The following is a 20,383-nucleotide window of genomic DNA, read 5'->3' as shown; positions in this document are numbered from 1 at the left end:
ACGTGCAGAACTCTGATATAAAGTCGTTTTGTTGTTTAAATACCACGTGCGTTAGTTTATTCGTAACAATCGAACTCGAAACGTATATTTGATCAAATAAGCAATTACATTATTTTGATGAGCAAATTCGACACATTCAAAAGTTCCTCACTTTCGCGGTCTTGTTTTCATGGACATAATTTGGGCGGAGTAAACCCTCTCGCTTCGCTTCTTCCTCTCTAGTGTTAGCCGGCAACACCTAGCACTCCTAGGTGGATGCTACCGTACCGCCGCATGTTTTAGATATTCTAAATATTTTTCACCGGTACCAACTCGTAAGTTACGACGAGCTAGAAGAAAAATGTCAGCAAGTGCGGTGTATGTGTTAGATCTTAAAGGCAAGGTAAGAGGAACTGAGATTAGTTCAGCCAGCTAAAGAGCTAACGTTAGCTAGCTTAATCTAACATGGTTCACATTAAAATGTTTACTAATGCATCACATAATTTGATGGCCAAATTACAACATACAGCTAGCTACTTTACATTCTAAGAAAAATATACAATAGTGAATTTGAGATGGCTAGCTTTTGATGTTGATACGGGACATTAATAATATGCATTGTAGCTAGTTACTTAGCTAGCAGCTACCCCACCCAGCTAGACTGGTATTGGGATCAGATTAGGATGGACTGGTTCAATGGATCATGTAATGTATTGTGGCCAAATTCTGCATGATTATGATAACGGTTGTGGTGGCCTTGTGAACAGTCTACTGCCTGACAAGAGCCCATACATCCATGGATGTCATCATGATCACCAACATTTGCCCCCATCCTAAGGCCTGTTTGAGAATGAGAACACACTTTATGTGAAGCCTCAAATGCATAGTCCAGTTAGACCCATGTAGATTTTTGTGTTCCATATCAAAGACACTTGAAGATATGAAAACACGATGCCATCAGGAGGCACATACCATGTAGGACGGAGAGATGGCTAGAGAAGTAAGTTCCTGTTGATTTTGTTTCACCTCTCCAGGTTCTGGTCTGTCGTAACTACAGAGGAGATGTGGACATGTCAGAGATTGAGCACTTTATGCCCATCCTCATGGACAGAGAGGAGGAGGGCAACTTATCCCCTATCCTGGCTCACGGAGGGGTCCGCTTTATGTGGATCAAACACAACAATCTGTACCGTATCCTTACTGCCACTTACTCAACCGCTCACACAGGGGATTAGAATGACTACTGCCTCAGTATTCCTTTTCCTTTCCAATATATGGTCCCCAATACAAATGGGAAATTTATTCCATATTTTGTTCTGGGTAAAAGGGAGAGTGATGGTTGGTTTGACTGCTCAGGTCAAATTACTACTTATCTCGTTGAGAGTTCAAGCAATGGATAGGTTCACTTCTTGCAAATTCCACTTGTAGTTCATTCTCAAACTGGCCACCTTTTTGAAGGTAGATACAAGTCGACTTATGTTGAAAGCCCCACATCAACTTTTCACCTTAACAAATGTTCCATCAGTTGTAGCAACGTCTAAGAAAAATGCCTGTGTCTCCTTGGTCTTCTCTTTCCTCTACAAAATTATCCAGGTGAGTTACAATCTGTCTATAATGGTGTGTGCAGTAGTCTTATTTTCCAATAACCCATCGGTATTACTGGTGGTTAACTGGTAAAAAATGTGTTGTATCTAGACTCAGCCTATTGTCTCTGCAGGTTTTCTCCGAGTATTTTAAAGAGTTGGAAGAGGAGAGTATCAGAGATAACTTTGTCATCATCTATGAGTTGATGGATGAGCTGATGGACTTTGGCTATCCTCAGACTACTGACAGCAAGATCCTTCAAGAGTGAGTATCCTATCTAGCCCTTATTCTGTCTACAAAACTCTCTCTGTACAAACCTATGTTTAGCTTCCATTAAACAGTTTAAAATTCCTCCAAGTTAAACATGATTTAATAATGTAGTAGTGACCTACAGTACTGTGTGTACAGTTTATCTTCCATTTCACCTAAACACCCAGTATGGCTGCAGACAGAGTTCCTGTCATTGTTGTCCTGTCCTCTCACCAGGTCTGTCTCTGTTTGTTTGTAGGTACATCACCCAAGAGGGGCACAAGCTGGACACAGGGGGCCCGCGCCCTCCTGCCACCGTCACCAACGCTGTGTCCTGGAGGTCAGAGGGCATCAAGTACAGGAAGAATGAAGTCTTCCTGGATGTCATCGAGTCTGTTAATCTTCTGGTGCGGCGCCTTGTCACGTCGTGTTCTAAGTCTAACACTCTCCTCCCTCTAATACAGTCTTGGCTTGCAATGTTTATTATTTCTCTATGACCAAATTATTCAGTGTTTTATTGAAGTACTATCAACCATTTTGAACGTAGACGCATGTCTGCAATTATTGTAAACGGTTTGACACTTCTCCTCCTTTCTCTCCTCTGTGCAGGTCAGTGCGAACGGTAACGTGCTGCGCAGTGAGATCGTGGGCTCCATCAAGATGCGTGTGTTCTTGTCAGGGATGCCTGAGCTGCGTCTCGGCCTCAACGATAAAGTTCTCTTTGAGAACACTGGCCGTGAGTTCCTCTGCACTGTGTGTCACAGTGTCACTGGATTGGTTACAGTTCAGTTAAAATACAAATGCATGTCAGATTTCAAAGCTGTTTCTGTCTGTATTCTCATCCCAAATTTTAGACACTAACGCGTGACTTAGCCTTTGGCTTAGAATTTCCCATCGACATCATTGTATGATTTGCAAGGAAGTTGGAGTTGTGTGCTGTGCGCACATATTTCAAGTTAGGATTCAGCTCTTACCTCTAATCTATTTAAATACCAAACAGAGCTTGTATTTTTCTCAGATAACTGTACTTGTACCAGGTACAATCCTTTCATGCCCTGACTCTCTCTGTCGCTGTGCTCACCACAGGAGGGAAGAGTAAATCAGTGGAGCTGGAGGACACGAAGTTCCACCAGTGTGTGCGTCTGTCCCGCTTTGAGAATGACCGCACCATCTCCTTCATTCCCCCCGATGGAGAGTTTGAGCTCATGTCCTACCGCCTCAACACACACGTGGGTACTGTATGAGAGAGAGAGAGGCCAGTTTCATTAGATGGGCTTGTCATTATGGGTCTGTGTTACAAAGATATGAAGTCTTAGACAAAACAAAAATAATTGTTCATGAAGCTTCTCCATCGAAAGGGCTTCTTAGTCCAAGACTAGGTTTAATCTCTGTCCAGGTAACCACCCCCTTTATGGGATGGGCGTGCAATTAGAAGTGTACAAGTTAAAGCTGGAATCCGTACTTGGTGAAACTGCCATGTCCGTTTTGCAAAATTAAAACAATAAAGGAGTTACTTCATACAGCTAACACTGTTTTTCCCCCTCGGGCATAGCACATCATTGCACGAGCAGTAGAATAGCAGAGTATGTATTGCAATTTATTTACACTCCGTTTCATCAACTAAACAAAACCGATAGCAAATGCGCTGGGGCAGACGGTGACCCTCTTTCACCTTATGCAGATTTCCGCTTTAAGGAATTGCTATTTTAGTTATGCATATGAGATTATGACATGCCATTTTGCATGTACAAGAAAGACATGTCAATGCAGAAATGACCCTTTCGTTGTATTGATGAGTTGTTGTTTTTTAAGCCTATGGAATGTGTTGTCCCCAGGTGAAGCCCCTGATCTGGATAGAGTCTGTGATAGAGAAACACTCCCACAGCAGGATCGAGTACATGATCAAGGTAAACACCTTGACGTTACCGAGCAGCTAACAGTATGCTCTGGTATCAAATCAATAGTTGACCACAAAGCTATCGTAAACGCAAATAGCATGATCTTCAGAAATGCCATGTATTAGCCTCTCTGTTTGTGTCTAAGGCCAAGAGTCAGTTCAAGAGGCGCTCCACGGCCAACAACGTGGAGATCCACATTCCAGTTCCCACAGACGCAGATTCGCCCAAGTTCAAGACCACCGTGGGCAGTGTCAAGTGGATCCCAGAGAACAGTGAGGTTGTCTGGTCCATCAAGTCATTCCCGGTGAGCACAACAACACACTGGACTGCATGCTAGCGTAGACCATAGTTCTCAAAGTGCGGTTCTTTTGAGTGTCTGAACATCATAACCACAAAGATCTCAAGTGTCACTTAACTAACCTGGATACATTTATGTAAAAAAAAATCCACATTATCCTAAGTCTTGCTCTGTTTTTTCTTGTCCCAGGGGGGTAAGGAGTATCTGATGAGAGCCCACTTCGGTCTGCCAAGTGTGGAAGCAGAGGACAAGGAGGGGAAGCCCCCCATCAGTGTGAAGTTTGAGATCCCCTACTTCACTACCTCTGGCATCCAGGTGAGCATCCTCACTGCAGTACCTCTTCTATCCTCCAGGGGGTCTCTTGTTGCTGTTACTGGGAGACTGGGAATCACTCTAACACAGGATGGTGCTGTTGTAACGCGGGTGAGGTCTGGCTCCTCGCGCTGAGAACCTGAGGTGTGCTTAGGATCGTGCTTGGTTTGCTGCTTCAAAGACTGGTGTCGTGTGTGTGTGTGCATGGTACTGTTGTAGGTAGAACTGCTGTGGTTTTTAATACAGACCGTACAACAGACTGCCAGTCAACACAGGGAGAACAACGTCACCGTAGCGTTGGTCTGGCGGGTCTCTCTGTAACATATCTACACTAGAGAGTTAAGGTGTTGTTGACAAGCTACACTCAGAAGGATGTGGACACATTCAAATAGTTCTGCACCGGTACTGTATAGCCAGCATCAGGCAACTGCCGAAAAATAAACTGCTCCACACACTTTATATTTCATTTAACTAGGCAAGTCAGTTAAGAACACATTCTTATTTTACAATGACGGCTAACCCGGACGACGCTGGGCCGATTGTGCGCCGCCCTATGGGACTCCCGATCACGGCCGGTTGTGATACAGCCCGGGATCGGACCAGGGTCTGTAGTGACGCCTCTAGCACTGAGATGCAGTGCCTTAGACCGCTGCGCCACTCAGGAGCACCAAAAACTCACTGCTTTTAAGACTTACTTTGTTTTGCTCTGTTTTATTGCGATGTTGTTTCTACCCATTATACTCAGACCGAATGGTCAATAGGTATTCGATGGGCTGGTTAAGATGAGAACAGTTAGGGGCAGAGTACCAGTGTGCAGGTCCTTATTTAAGTTGGGCAGTGTTCTGGATCAGTGTCAAGCTCTCCCTGTCAGCCCTCTGCTTCCAGATCTGACACCAGGGAAATGACATCAGAGCCCAGAGAATCCAAGGAAAGCTTTTTGTTGCCTCAGTGTGGGGTTTGCTCGCCTCGGGTCTTTGTTTCCTGGTGAAAAACGAGCATGGCCAACTTATTATGGAGATGCACAACCTCACATCAGCACTAAAACAAACCGTGTGCGTCTCCATACAGGAATACAAAGCTATGAAGTCAACACATTACACCATTGTAGGGATTAACATGGGTAAACGGGGTCCTGGGACTGTCCCGGGAACACTCTTCACATTCCCCCCCCCCCCCCCCCCCCCCCCCCCAATAAAATGACAAGACCCGGGAAATTACATTTGTCCTTAAAGTGGAATTGATGCAATTCCACAAAATACATGACATGTGTAGCAGCAGATTAGCAAAAAATAAAATAGCACATTATCCAAACAGGTTGTTGCATGGAAGCCTTGAGTCTAGGATATTTACTTCACACAAAGTCACCATAAATTCAAAGCACACGCATAATTGACACTGCCGGCTGCGCACGCGACCCGAATGCAGTTAGTAAACCCTACAGGAAACCCCTACAGTACAGCCTAGGAAAAGATTTGTGCCTCTTTGAGCTGTCATTGTGACTTCAGACAGTCACACATTTGATAGGCCCCTATGCACAATACACTACATCTGTCAGTCTTGAGGCCCGAGGGGAAATCTTCTCCTGGCATAGAGCCTCGGCTATTCTTCAATCCCACTGAAACCCCGAATCCTTACTCCTGTCTCGCGTGAAAAATCCTAACTTTATTCTGTGATCCATAGGTTGCATTATCGAAGCACGTCTTGTGCCTATGCATGTCAAAATACATCTATAACATTTCCCCCGCTTTTCTCCTACTTGCTGCCCATCTGAGAGCTTCGGTAGAGAATGTGTGATCAACAAACGGTGTGAGAATATATATGGATGTTCTTTTTTTAAACAGAGTTTGTCCCTGTTAAGATATCTTTAAAAAAAAAATCCTCTCTTCATCTCCCCGTTATTCATGAGCTGATCTGCTGTCTGTATAATCATCAACTCCATTTTGCCAAATGTAGGAGAGATTCTGTCATTCGTTGGATGTTATCTAGCAAGCTTAGCAACTTTGTTCATTTGACTTTTGTTTGTATGGTTCGACAACTCTGTGCTCTCGGTGCGTCCTGAGTGCACTCTTTGTTGAGACGACCCACTGCTGAAATGCACTGAATTGAGGAACATGATAATGGCCTGTTTTGCAATTCACAGCAATGTCATTGGCGATCAAAGATAGTTACTCAATCATTACTAAATATCAGTTTCATTTGCTCTGAAATCTTTACATAGTGGCGCTGACAAGGTGTCGCAACGTCCCTCTTATTTGGGGAGAACCCAGGCATTTTCACCATATCTTGGTTTTAAACGCTTTAAACGGGCACTTTGTGGACTCCAGAAAGAATAGCTACTCCTTCTGCAAAACGAATAAACAAAAACCTCAGATTTTCGCAGTATTTCCCAGGATTCTCGGGATGAATATGAATTATCTTCTGGAAAATCTTAATCCCAATATCCCTACCCTATCCCAACCATTGTGCTGCAGCGCTGTGTTTTTGAGCTGTACCAGCAGAACATTTTCAGCATTAGTAACAATCTAGCTTAGATTTTGAAGTTTGCCTAGGGACATCTCCGCTAACCTCCCATGCATTCGGGCTAAACACAAATTAGGCACTTTGGGAGTGCAGGGAATTGGTTATTAAAGTTGAGTTAAGAGTCAGTAAAGCAGAAGAAACTCAAGCCTGTTATCTACACCTCCATTGTGTCGTATTGTAAATGTGCCATGCTAGCTCACAGTGGTGACATCAGGTCACATTGCTGGAAAGCCGCATTGGTGTCTAGTGGTTACCTCACCTTCCATAGCAGGTTTATGTGTGCGTTGGGCTGGTTTCCTTTCCTTTTGTACGAGCGTAAGACATGTGTTCACAAGGCCTCTTGTCTTGCCAATAGAGCCACAGGATATGTTACCTGGTCTCTATCTCAATTTACCCTCTATGTAAATTCATTATCAAACTGTTTTAATAAATGAGACAATCTGCCCAATATTTTTCAAATGAAGTTCTATTTTTCTATACCCAAATGTTAGAGCCAAACATGCTCTGCTAAATTAGAGCTTTTCTCCGTTTTTGGTGTCATTCCCATATCAATATTCTGCAGTGGCGTCCCACACGGAATTGAAAGGTAGAGGATTAAATTACACTTTGCTTGAAACTCTCTGGAAATGAGGATGTTTTGGCACTAATGGAAAATGAGGGATTTCATAATCCAATAGCGGGACTGAGAGACATTCAGTGTCTTCCTGTTGTAGTGTTCTACCAGAGAATGTTCTCCGAAAGGTTTCATCATCACTACAAGATGCACTCGTAACAGCCACACTTATTTAACCGTAGTGGTGGCACCTTGAGGAAAGGGTTGCTTGTAAACCGAAGCCCCTCAAAATAACTCACTCAACCAGAGATCAATGGAGCCTTCATCAGAGATGCTACTTTTAGCTACTGGAAGCTACTATTTAGGGGTTTTGATGGGGAGCTATTTTGTGGCCCTGGCTGACCCCAAGGTCGCTACGCTGGTGTTCCAGGGCCTCTTGAACTGTGCAGAGCCCCTGTGGCCACTCCAACGTAGCCCACCACACGCCACCAAGGATCTCTGCTAGCATTGAGGGAACATTAATGCAGCCTGGGCTTTATTACAGGGAGTACGCCACTTACTGCTCAGTGTGTGTGTGTGTGTCTGTGGGTGCGTGCCTCTGCATATGCCTGGCTACATGTGTGACCATGTGTTTGCACACTCCCGCTCTCCACGCTACCCGGTCTCTCGCACACGACACACAGCACCAAGGGGGAAAAAAAGGAACCACATCATCAACTCCTTGATTAGACAGCGTGGTATATCAAAGTGGTGTTTTACCCCACCGCCAACCAGCCAGGCCTACAGGCAGATGTGCATTAAGCCCCCCAGCCATATCCCAGCCATATCCCATCTGAGGTAGAAAAGGGAAGTTTACCACCAGAGCGGTTTGGGCTGCTCCAGAGGCATAGGCTGCTGGGTTTCTTTATAGCCTGCTGATGGTAGGGGGGGGGGAAGCCACATCAGGGCTCATCTGTCCCCCTCCAGGGGATAATTACAGCCAGGTTCCCCCTCCCCTCAGACACAGTGGCGTGGCCCGCCAGCCTCTCAGAGAGATGTACTCCATATAGGCCTAGTCAACCACCAGAACAGAACGCTTGGCCAACTGCAAAGTACTCATGTACTGCATTATTTACAGTAAATATATCATAGTCTGTATTGTGTACTGAATATAAAAAAAAACTGGTACTGTGTATGAAGATGATAACTGTATTTGGCACAGACATCATCGCAGAAATTCCGGTGTGGTATCAATTTCATATGCGATTTGATGGATGTGCCTCTGTGGTAATTTTTGTAAGCACATGATCATTTGATCTTCATTTAATGTAAACAAACTGTTCTTCCTGTTATAAACAGAAATTATCAGACGTCTATCAGTAGTTAGTAGAACTGTCCCGTGGGCCTAGTTATTTCAAAAGAGAACTTCAAAAACAAGTTGTTTGTTGGACCCTGGTTGACGGATCCGTTGCCTAGTTCCGCTTGAACGTTCATTGAAGCGCTGATCAAATCAAATCAAATGGCTGTTGAAAAGGTCAACTGTCTTCCAGATAGCCTGGAGAAACCGCTTGTTCTCAACAACTACTGTCTGGTATTCACATTCTCTAACATCTCAGAGAAACCTAAACACTGAGGACACAGTCATCCCCAAGATAAATCTGCTCTATTTCAAGAGAGTGTCCTTTTTTAAAATATGGCATTCTTAGCTTGGTCCGACTGTGCCCCAGACTTTGGAACGAATGTGTGCTAATGTTTGTGCCTGCTTTGGCCTTACAGTAGTTTAGAACAACAAACATCTAAATTTGTAAGGCACCAGACTACTTAGACACAGAGTAGTAGGCTACACCTCGATTTAGCTGCATTCATTACAGCATTACGTCGGCCAACCTTGTTACGGTCTGTGACTAACTGGTAGTGTAGGAATAAAAAGCTACCAATTTCACCACCGGCAGTGTAGAGTTGTAGACGGGGAAACTAATGTTGGAGACTTCGGGACGAGAAAAATGCTCTGTCCTCGTTTCACCCCATGGCTACTATTCCTGCATCTCTTTTGATCAAGGCTATTTCTCACTACGACTTATAAACCATAGAAACTATGAAATATTGAATTGGCTCAGTTAGCATTTCACTTTTAGGCAAGACAGGAGACTTAGGTTAGCATGATTCTGGCTGATAAAAGTGTGGATGTATAAATGTAGGCCAGATGTAATGGATGTGTCGGACAAAAACATCATTTATAATCTTTAGTGATTTATGTATGAGGTGATCGCATAGTTGAGGGTCGCTAGTGAATGTCAACATAACCACCAGGCCATTCTGATGGTCCTTGGTGGCTTGCTTTGACCTGCTAGCACCCCTGTTCTGCCAATGACAGTCACTAGACTTAACTGATGTTAGCCTTGACCTGCCAGCACTGAGATCCTCCTGTTCTCACAATGTCTAGACTGCAGACACACACATACAGCTCTGAGACCGTTCAGACAGTCCTCCTCCTATTTGCAAATAGCCATATTCATTGTGTATTGGCCGTATGATCTGCCTCGAACACCCTTTTAGATTTTAAATCACACTTGAAATAGGCGTTGTGCACCTAAATGGGAGGCGATTTCTACAGCTCACAGTCCAAATACAGCGCTAGTCTGATATGGATAATGTCGGTCAGCAGACCGATTTACCTCTGTGGAGTAAATGATGTGTTTGTATCCAACTAGGTTGCCTTTGCACCAGAATGCGGGATTGTAGCCTTTTTTGTTGTTGTCAAGGAATGCAACAGCCCCCTCTCTGTGAAGCTGTTTGTTTCCTGTTATAAGAACCACCTTGTGTGTCTTGGAGGCAGGTTGTGTCCTGGCACTGGCATTGTTCACACCTTTTCTGAGAGGAAGATGAAGGATGTGTTTTGGGTGGCCGACTGCATGCCTGTTGCATCTTCATCAGGACCCCCAGACAGACGGGCCCCACACCCAGAGGTGTTTGTTGAGGAGCCTGTTAGGGCCGGTGTCCTGTTGTAACATGGGTTTCTTCATTACGGCCCAGTTATGATTTATGGTACCCTTGTTGTAAAGTGTTTCACTCCCTAAAGTGTTTCACTCCCTAAAGCAAAAACGATCATCTTTCCCATATGGTGCTGATAAAAAGCTCAGTATTTATGTGAAGAGAGCTGGGCTGCGGTGTGGTGTGCTGTGGCCATTTACACATTGTCAAATCTGTCTGTCAGTGTAATTCTCTGGGCGGTTACTGCAAGTGTTTTATCCCAGGGAAGATTTAAGGCTTAATCCCCCCACTCTCTTGTTCTGTTAGGATCTCTGAATGCCTTAATGTTCTCCTCGTTTCATCGAAAGCCCAGCCGTGAAACAATAGGGAACTGTTTTACGATGGGGTAATATGAAGCTCAATCCACTGATAAGCTCACCACAGAGATAAGTATGTTAATTTACGCTGTTTGTTTTATAGGCCTCAGTGTAAATAATGAGATTTTAATGACCATAGTAAGTTAACTCCCTGTCATGCGTTCTGCTTACTATCAAAGTTTTCTCGTGTGACATGGCTCAATTTGGTAAATTCAGTTATGTAATATTATGCAATATGTGTGCCCTTGGTGGGTCTTGTTCAATAGGTTGTAGTTTCACAAGAAGGGCAAGTGAAGAATTTATGACATTTCACAAAGGATTGGGAAGTGCCAGTTCCCTAATTTAGTATTAATATCTAAAAGTTTCTTAACCACCAGCTTGTTTCTCTCTTGAATGTGAGAGAAGTTCCCATCATCTACAGACATTGGCTTTGTTTGCAGGGCATGTATGACCTTATGGGTGGAACTTGGCATGGTTAAAGTTAGTATTTTAAGTGAATATAAAAATAATCTTCCTTGTAAAAACAACACAGTATCATGTATAGTTAACCCTATTTTGTTATGTTCAATGTGTTTTACTTGACTGGTTTTCCAAACAGGCTCAGAATGAAATGCACTGAGTGGACAAAACATTAGGAACACCTTCCTAATATTTAGTTGCACCCCCTTTTTTACCTTCAGAACAGCCTCAATTTGTCGGGGTATGGACTCTTCAAGGTGTTGGAAGTGTTCCACAGGGATGCTGGCCCATGTTGACTCCAAGGCTTCCCACAGTTGTGTCAAGTTGGCTGGATGTCATTTGGGTGGTGGACCATCTTTGATACACACGGGAAACGATTGAGAGTGAAAAACCCAGCAGTGTTGCAGTTCTTGACACAAACCGGTGCGACTGGCACCTACTACCATACCCTGTTCAAAGGCACTTAGATATTTTGTCTTGCCCATTCACCCTCTGAATGGCACACATACACAATCCATGTCTCAAGGCGTAAACAGCCTTCTTTAACCCGTCTCCTTCCCTTCAATCACATTGATTTTGAAGTGGATTTAACAAGTGACATCAATAAGGGATTATAACTTTCACATGGTCAGTCTATGTCATGGAAAGAGCAGGTAGCTCCTAATGTTTTGTCCACTCAGCGTATGTACTCTATAGAATTTGACTCTGCTTCCTCCCTTTAGTCACTGTTTGTGCTAGGTGTGACGATGGACAGGTTTCGTGATGTTTGCTCACTCTCTTCTTTTTTTAGGTGCGTTATCTGAAGATCATTGAGAAGAGTGGCTACCAGGCTCTGCCATGGGTTCGATACATCACACAGAACGGAGGTAAGGCTCAAACTAGACATTCACACCCTTCTCACCAAACCTCCCAATGAAGACTGATCCTCAACCCACCATACTGTAATAATGATCTCTCGTTATCCCAGCCACCAAACATCTGCATATGAAACGCACTGTCATCTGCCATCAATCCTATGTGTTGAACTATGCATGTCTGAACTGCCACGTGTCTCTGCTCCCGTACTCTGGCGCTTCTGCTTCTGGGTGGGCCCCCCACGTTGCTCTGTTGCCCCTCACATAAATGTTTGGGCTTTTACTGGTTTCAATAGTTTTAGTAATTGCAGCACTGAATGTTGCTTCAGGGACCGTTTTGCCCTGCCTAGGAATAAGTCTAAGGGGACACTGCTACCAAGTGGTCTGTAACTTCCTTCACTGGATTTTCCCCTGCTTCATGCAGTGCTGTGTGGTTCTATTATCTCCCCTCGACTGTGTGCCATGTTGTAAGGCTCTACAGTACAGTCTGCAGTCCGTCTCTCTCCAGGCCTCTCTTCCTGATCAGGTTATCTGTGCAGGTGGTCTGAGACAGGGGCCCCTCCCCTCCCGACTCTAATTGGCAGGAAGGAAGCATCCGGGAAATAGCGTTGTTCTTGGCGGCCGCTGGCCAGCTGTCGTACTGTACTACACCCCAACTAATGGCTGTCTTACTGATACACCGGCCCCTGCAAAGCCAACCAACATATTCATTACCTCCGATATCAACCAGAGGAAGGCATTCGTCTCCGCCGACTGTTTTGTTTTGATACTTTGTCAATCGGGGGTTGAATCTTTTGTTCCGAGCAGTCTTTGGTGTCTGCGCCGTGCAAGGCCAGACTACAGGCCCTGGTTTTGTTGTTGTCTGCCTGTGTGGCTCGAAGATGCAGCAGAAGTCTAGCTTCGCTCAAATCGGAATCGCCGATCCTGATGGAATCCATGTCAATATTTTCACTACAATAAAAGTAGATTCAACGGACAAGAAACGGTATCTCCAGTGATCCAGTCTCACCAGAAAGTATCATGATATTTGACAATATGAGTCCCGGGAATTCTACGGCTCCATTTTGTCTCAATCCCCTCTGACACAGATGAGTTCCACCTTCATTGTCTGCGAGGAGAGCGAAAGCCAACACATGCTGAAGCGGTTATGAATGATGCTGCAACGCTGACATTGATACTATCTTTTGAAAAAGAGTGAAAAAAGGGAAGAAAAACAGGGGGGGGGGGGGCTCTGAGGTCCCAGAGTACTGAGAGAACCTGCTAGTGTAGCTTGGGGGGAGGGCGGGCCGGGGAGAGGCTTTTGCCAAACGATGGTGACCTATCCAGTTTGGGGTTAGCGGATGACGAATGTAGGCAGCCCACAGGGACTCCGTGTGCACGCCCTTGCTCTTAAATGTTTATCTTACCTTTTGTCTCGGGGGTTATTGCCAGTGCATTTAGCCAAGGAATGATTTAGGAATGCACATGTGAGTAGGGGAATTCAAGGCTGCTGAAACTGAAAGCATACTTTTTCCATCGCCACTCACAATGTTTCTGATAGGATCTAATTAAACAGGGACCTGTGGGTCTGTTGAATTACTTGTCTTGGGTATGGGTGATAGATCTCATACTGGGGAGGTTAGACCTTAATGTGGGTGGATCACTGAATACTTCCAGTAGATGTACTGTATATAGACTGAGTTCTTTAGTTGACACAGATATAAAAAATGTGAGAACGGTGCCATCATGCTGCACTGTTGTATCTCACCAAAAGGGAAGGTGTAGATCCCCATTTCCATATGTCTGTATTTGTTATGTTCATGTGTGGTGTGTTCCGCTTAGGGTTAAACAAATACTACACCTTTTTGTTTATTTGATTTAATGCCCCTAACTTTAATTTAAAAAACAAATCCAACTTTATTATCACCACTCATCAGCCCTGTTATTAAACAGATTTAAGTTGACATGTTATGGAAGCTGTCAGGGCAATTAAACAACACGGATCACAACGGTGCAATTACAAACTAGGTGTGAAGACAAGATATCTCATGTATGCTACCTCACGTGCTCTGGCCACTGCCAAGTTTTACTTCCACGTTCACCCCCAAGGCCCCAACTGAATAGCCAATGCCACCTGAACTGACTGCTTGCATCATCCCGACGAGCTCTGGGTTTTGGTGGCCAAACTGGTCACCAGTTTCCAGACTGATTCCTTGCCAGTGCCCCACCGCAGACTTCCACCGCACCACCATTTTGGGTCTTTTTTTCCCTTCCTATGTAATTTTGTTGATCAAAAGAGCTGCAACGTTAGCGGAAAGATGTCCCGAGCCTTAACTGACGATTCAATCTTCATGAGGTTGATTTCATTAAAAGAGCTGAAATGTAATTAGGCATCCTTAATATTAAGCGTGGTACCCTGTGTGGTTTTATTAACTTCATCTATTAACGTTTACACCTTCAAAAGGGGAAGGTCAATAATAATTCCATTCTAAGTTTAGGTGACATCTCACTGTTATCAAACAATGAAAGACAAATTACTTCAAATTCCACGTTTCATATCACTTTTAAAGAGGACCAGTGTTCTTTTATGGGGAAGCGATACACGACACCGTACAGCTCTAGAAATAAAGCACTGGCCCTAACCCAACTAGAGGCCTTGATGCCTTTGGCAGCCTGACAGTTTCTTCAGGCTGAATGAAAAGCCTTGTCCTATTTGCAGAGCGCCCTTGGGGCCTTGATGTGGCTGTAGGTCCTGATTGGCATATTGGTGGCGGTGAGGTCACAGACTGGGCTGTCGTTGAAGACTGGTGGAAAGTGTAGGAGTGGTGTGACAGGGTAATGCCACCCCCAAGGACCTGTGGCTTTACCCCTGCACCGACAAACAGTTTTGTTGTGGACCACGGAGAGCCAATGGCACCTCATCTGCGTGTCCCTGTGTGTGACTGTGCCATGGCCAGGAGCCTGAGTCAGCAAAGCCACGCGTTGGCTCCGTCTCCGCAAGAAGAACTGTGTGCGCGCGTGCATTTCTGGGGAGAGGGGCGCATGGGACCAAATTAGAGACCTCCCATGAGCGTGCAGTAAAGGTCTGTAAACACAGCCTATCAATTACCACAGCCAAAGTAGTCCTGAAGACTTAAGCTGTCTTATTCTACCCCTTTAATGTTCTCCTCACTCAAAAGCCATATAGGAAACCAGCATGTGTTTGATGGTTAAGAGGACAGTCATTTTCAAGGAGGCTTGGGGGGGGGGGAGGAATAAGCCACCAGACCCATTGTCTAGCCCGTGGCATGTGCACGCTACAATTAAAAATAGTTCTCCAGGCGAGTCGGGGTAATTCAGACTGCTGTGTAGACTGGATTCAAGAGTTCCGTTTTAAGTCTCATATTTTGTAAGAAATGTCATATTGCAGAGAAGTAGTATTTAGAAGTTTATTAGGTCTGTTAAAGTTGTTTTGAAGGGGTCAAAAGTATTTTTTTAGTTTTATTCACATGAAAACATTCTGTCAAACTAACAATATGAATAGGCACATTTAGAAAGCGAACCGTCACATTTTACTGAAGTAAACATGTTATGATATTTAAAGTGTGTGTGTGTGTGTGTGTGTGTGTGTGTGTGTGTGTGTGTGTGTTAGACACTTCATAACTACCAAATTTAACACGTCATTTCTCGAACCACCGTAACATGTTAAAGGCTTTACAAATGTCAGTAGTGCGTTTCAAACCCACGTCACATAACAATACTATTGGGCTCAGTTCACCATTGTTCCAAGTGCCTCTGGTTCCCCCTAGCAACCACAAAAACACTGCTCCACCGTAGGCTTTGCACTTAATTGCTCTTAAAGCAGATATGATTTAAGGCAAATGAAAACCAGATACGCTGGGCTTATGGGGCAAGCGGTTTCATCACTCCATATCTAACGTTCCACACACCACACTGTTTCCATAACAAACTGTGTTTTTATTATTGTTATCATTACAGAAATTGAGGCTGTGTTCTTTAGGCTAAAGAGTGTGATTTTGGAGCGGTTTCCACGACCAGACGGTACTGATCTTGTTAAAGCCGGCTCACGCTGCGTGCATGCCCTTGTCGCAAAAGTGAATTCACACAGTCCACACACACACATGCATACTGTACATACACACATAAACAAGTACACAATCTGTTGTGCGGATGTCATGCTCACCTCTACTCAAAAGTCAGATTCCTGAACAGATAAGCAGTCAGAACTTGGCTTGCGTGAAGAAACCAAACTCCACACAGCTGTGTGCTTCCCATTGTAAATGTATGTGCATTTAAGATGTTTATTTACGAGTCATGCTGCCAAGCATAACACCAGAGGAACTTAACATCTCCTTACAAACACACAGTCTTTGGTCTGAGGGAACTAAAATAAGGACACTTATCCTTGAGCTGGTTCTGCTGGTTTTAACAAGAGTTTTCTCGTCTTATTGTCTTTCTTCTGTTAGTTTTATAATGGGTGGAGCCAACTCCCACAAGACGAATCACATTTTATTTAGTTTGGCTCTTGGAGTAATATTAAAACGTTAATGGATTGTGTGTGTTTTGAGGTTAAGATGGAAGGGTAGGGAAAGGACTTCTCTGTAAGCATTCGCTTAGCCTTTATGGCCAAACCGATGTTTCTAGATCAGTCAATATTCATGTATGACTGTCAGCCAAATGGATGTTTACTAATGAGTTCACGAATTGTTTAATTCTTTTCTTTCTTTCTCCAGATTACCAGCTCCGAACCCAGTAGACGCTGCAGCAGAGGAAGGAAGGACCCATGTTTCCAGGATGTATAACTACCTATAGTCCTATGTCATGGACCGTTGTTGTCAACTGTCTTTCTTTTTGTTTTCATTTCCATCTTAAAGTTTAGTTCAAATGTAGTGCCATAATACATATCATACTCCTCTGAAAATGCAGAATCTAGGCTTTTATTTGGTTAGAGTTGTATTCCAAAAGCAGTAAAATGCATAATATCTCTAGAGTTACTCAAAGGTAGGTCAGTTGCAAATAATAAATACAGTTGTTGATACTTTACTTCCCTGTGGTCTAGCGTTCCAAGCTGCTGTCTCCAGATCACATATACCGCTGCAGCATGGGTTTGAATCTGTACCACTGCTATTTTCTCTCTCTTCTGTCCTTCCCCTCTATCCTGTCCACTAAAAACTGAATTAAGTGAGTGGGACTGACACTCCTTTAAAAAAAATAAAAAAGGTACTTCTCCTTTTTCCATCTAAATTACATGCATGAAGGTTTTATTTCATAGGTCAATTTCAGGTGTTAAGTTGTGTGACCAACAAAACAGTACAGTGTTAAAAGAAAATGTGAATTGACAAACAGCTTTCTTAATTTCTCTGTTCCATTTACTTGGTGATAGCCTGACTCAAGGCTGGAAAAAGCTCTTCAATATATATTGTTTGTGTGGCATCAGTCTGTGTGGCTGTTATGATGCGATAGGGTGCATTGGTACATTCATGCAGATCAAAGTGAGCACTTAAAATAGACAAATTGTAATAAAATATGTGCCACATTAGTTTTTATGTTTGTGTCATCACTCCAAAGTTACAGTTCCTTTATGCCACCATTACCCCTATTAAGAATAAAATCCTGAATGCTTATTAAGGATGTATTATTTGCTCATTAAAAACTAAAACATTTTTTTCATTTGACATTTTGATCTTTTAATTTGTTTTGGGGTTTCTTATCCTCACATTGGTCAGTGGAAATAACATGACTGATGTGACTTAAAAAAAAGTTGAGAACAAGTACTCATTTACAACCTGGCCAAGATAAAGCAAAGCAGTGTGACATATAAACAACAACACAGAGTTACACATAAACGTACAGTCAATAAAACCATAGAAAAATCTATGTACAGTGTGTGCAAATGTAGAAGAGTAGGGAGGTAAGGCAATAAATAGGTAATGAGGCGAAATAATTACAATTTAGCATTAACACTGAAGCCTTTTACACAGCTTGGAAAATTCCAGAAAATGATGTAATGGCTTTAGAAGCTTCTGATAGGCTAATTGACATCATTTGAGTCAATTGGAGGTGTACCTGTGGATGTATTTCAAGGTCTACCTTCAAACTCAGTGCCTCTGCTTTACATCATGGGAAAATCAAAAGAAATCAGCGAAGACCTCAGAAAAATAATTGTAGACCTCCACAAGTCTGGTTCATCCTTGGGAGCAATTTCTAAACACCTGAAGGTACCACGTTCATCTGTACAAAACAATAGTACGCAAGTATAAACACCATGGGACCACGCAGTTGTCATATCGCTCAGGAAGGAGACGCGTTCTGTCTCTTAGAGATGAATGTACTTTGGTATGAAAAGTGCAAATCAATCCCAGAACAACAGCAAAGGACCTTGTGAAGATGCTGGAGGAAACAGGTACAAAAGTATCTAGATGCACAGTAAAACAAGTCCTATATCGACATAACCTGAAAGGCCGCTCAGCAAGGAAGAAGCCACTGCTCCAAAACCGCCATAAAAAAGCCAGACTATGATTTGCAACTGCACATGGGGACAAAGATCGTACTTTTTGGAGAAATGTCCTCTGGTCTGATGAAACACAAATAGAACTGTTTTGGCCATAATGACCATCATTATGTTTGGATGAAAAAGGGGGAGGCTTGCAAGCCGAAGAACACCATCCCAACCGTGAAGCACGGGGGTGGCAGCATCATGTTGTGGGGGTGCTTTGCTGCCGGAGGGACTGGTGCACTTCACAAAATAGATGGCATCATGAGGTAGGAAAATTATGTGGATATATTGAAGCAACATCTCAAGACATCAGTCAGGAAGTTTGATCGCAAATGGGTCTTCCAAATCGACAATGACCCCAAGCATACATCCAAAGTTGTGGCAAAATGGCTTAAGGACAACAAAGTCAAGGTATTGGAGTGGCCATCACAAAGCCCTGACCTCAATCCTATAGAAAATTTGTGGGCAGAACTGAAAAAGTGTGTGCAAGCAAGTAGGCCTACAAACCTGACTCAGTTACACCAGCTATGTCAGGAGGAATGGGCCAAAATTCACCCAACTTATTGTGGGAAGCTTGTGGAAGGATACCAGAAACGTTTGACCCAGGTTAAGCAATTTAAAGGCAATGCTACCAAATACTAATTGAATGTATGTAAACCTCTGACCCACTGGGAATGTGATGAAAGAAAAACGAGCTGAAATAAATCATTCTCTCTACTACTATTCTGACATTTCACATTCTTAAAATAAAGTGGGGATCCTAACTGACCCAAGACAGGGAATTTTTACTAGGATTAAATGTCAGGAGTTGTGAAAACTGAGTTTAAATGTAGTTGGCTAAGGTGTATGTAAACATCCGACTTCAACTGTAGATGACCTGGAGCCAGTGGGTTTGGCGACTTAAGCTAGCTATTAAATGGTTATACATGTACACTCACCCTATTCATGAAAATGTATCGCTCAGTCATGTGGCTGTGGCTTGTTATATAAAGCAGGCAGAGAAGCATTCAATAACGGTTCGATTGAAAAATGACTGACGTAAGCGACTTTGAAAGTGGTATGGTTAGGGCTGTGGCGATCACAAAAGTTCGTCGGCCGGTGACTGTCAAGCAAATAACTGCCAGTCTCACGGTAATTGACCGTTAATTATCATAAACACATTTAGCTTCTCCTTGCACATAGCCTACAAGCCACTGATGCAGACATTTAGAAACATCTTCATTTAAAAAAAAGTATATTAAATCCATGTAATATAGCCTACTCTTTCACAATAAATCCATAATTTATTTTAGACAGGTCTAAAGAAACATGATATGAAGAAAATGTAATCTTACTTCAGAAGAACAGAATAGCGTAGCTGTCCTTATGTTAGGCCCTGATCTGGCTATGCCATATGGCTGTGGGCTACACTGTTCATTTAGCAGACAAGATTTGCTTATAATTCCGTCATTATTTTATAGTATGAAGAATGCAATTGTACAATGCTGAATAAAATAGGATATTTTCTCCAAACGATTTGAGGCAGTGCGCAAACGCAGCTATTCCAGGTTGAGCGGTTAATTAACAAAGAAATAGGTACACCTATATGCTACATTTAGAGTTATTAATGTAACTTTAGTTGTTCTACAAACATTGGGATAAATGTTTTGATTTTTAATACATTGTAAGGCTACATGATGCGACTCTAATGACGAAAGGCATGAGCTCTGCTTTGTTTTTTGCACAGACTGTATACACTTCATCAGTCTCTCATTCACAATTTGACAAGCACTTGATAATGCCTTGAATTTCCCGACGGCATCCCCTCTGTGTGGACGTAATGGCCCATAAAAAAGTCCATGGCTTTTGCGGCCCTTGGGCTGAATATAGTAATGGT

General features: G+C 43.3%; 1 protein-coding gene across 1 annotated transcript; it reads left to right on the top strand.

Moving 5' to 3' along the window:
- The first annotated feature begins 158 nt into the window (after positions 1-158).
- On the top strand, positions 159-17,551 carry LOC115158155 (AP-1 complex subunit mu-1). The gene is made up of 12 exons (XM_029706771.1): positions 159-382; positions 1,014-1,170; positions 1,505-1,572; positions 1,697-1,827; positions 2,072-2,219; positions 2,422-2,548; positions 2,899-3,041; positions 3,648-3,719; positions 3,856-4,014; positions 4,198-4,323; positions 11,969-12,044; positions 16,745-17,551. Exons 1-12 carry the CDS (start codon positions 341-343, stop codon positions 16,765-16,767), a joined length of 1,272 nt encoding a protein of 423 aa, XP_029562631.1. The 5' UTR covers positions 159-340; the 3' UTR covers positions 16,768-17,551.
- Positions 17,552-20,383: the final 2,832 nt, after the last annotated feature.

The sequence above is a fragment of the Salmo trutta genome, chromosome 22 (assembly GCF_901001165.1).
Source record: "Salmo trutta chromosome 22, fSalTru1.1, whole genome shotgun sequence".
In the NCBI taxonomy this organism is placed as follows: Eukaryota; Metazoa; Chordata; class Actinopteri; order Salmoniformes; family Salmonidae; genus Salmo; species Salmo trutta.
This window is presented reverse-complemented; position numbering and strand designations above follow the sequence as displayed.

Bases quoted from the DNA above. Each gene is read 5' to 3' on its own strand.
- LOC115158155 (XM_029706771.1), top strand. From the start codon at position 341: ATGTCAGCAAGTGCGGTGTATGTGTTAGATCTTAAAGGCAAG. The intron at 2,220-2,421 runs GTGCGGCGCCTT...TCCTCTGTGCAG, and splicing joins TCGAGTCTGTTAATCTTCTG to GTCAGTGCGAACGGTAACGT. The intron at 3,042-3,647 runs GTGGGTACTGTA...TGTTGTCCCCAG, and splicing joins CCTACCGCCTCAACACACAC to GTGAAGCCCCTGATCTGGAT.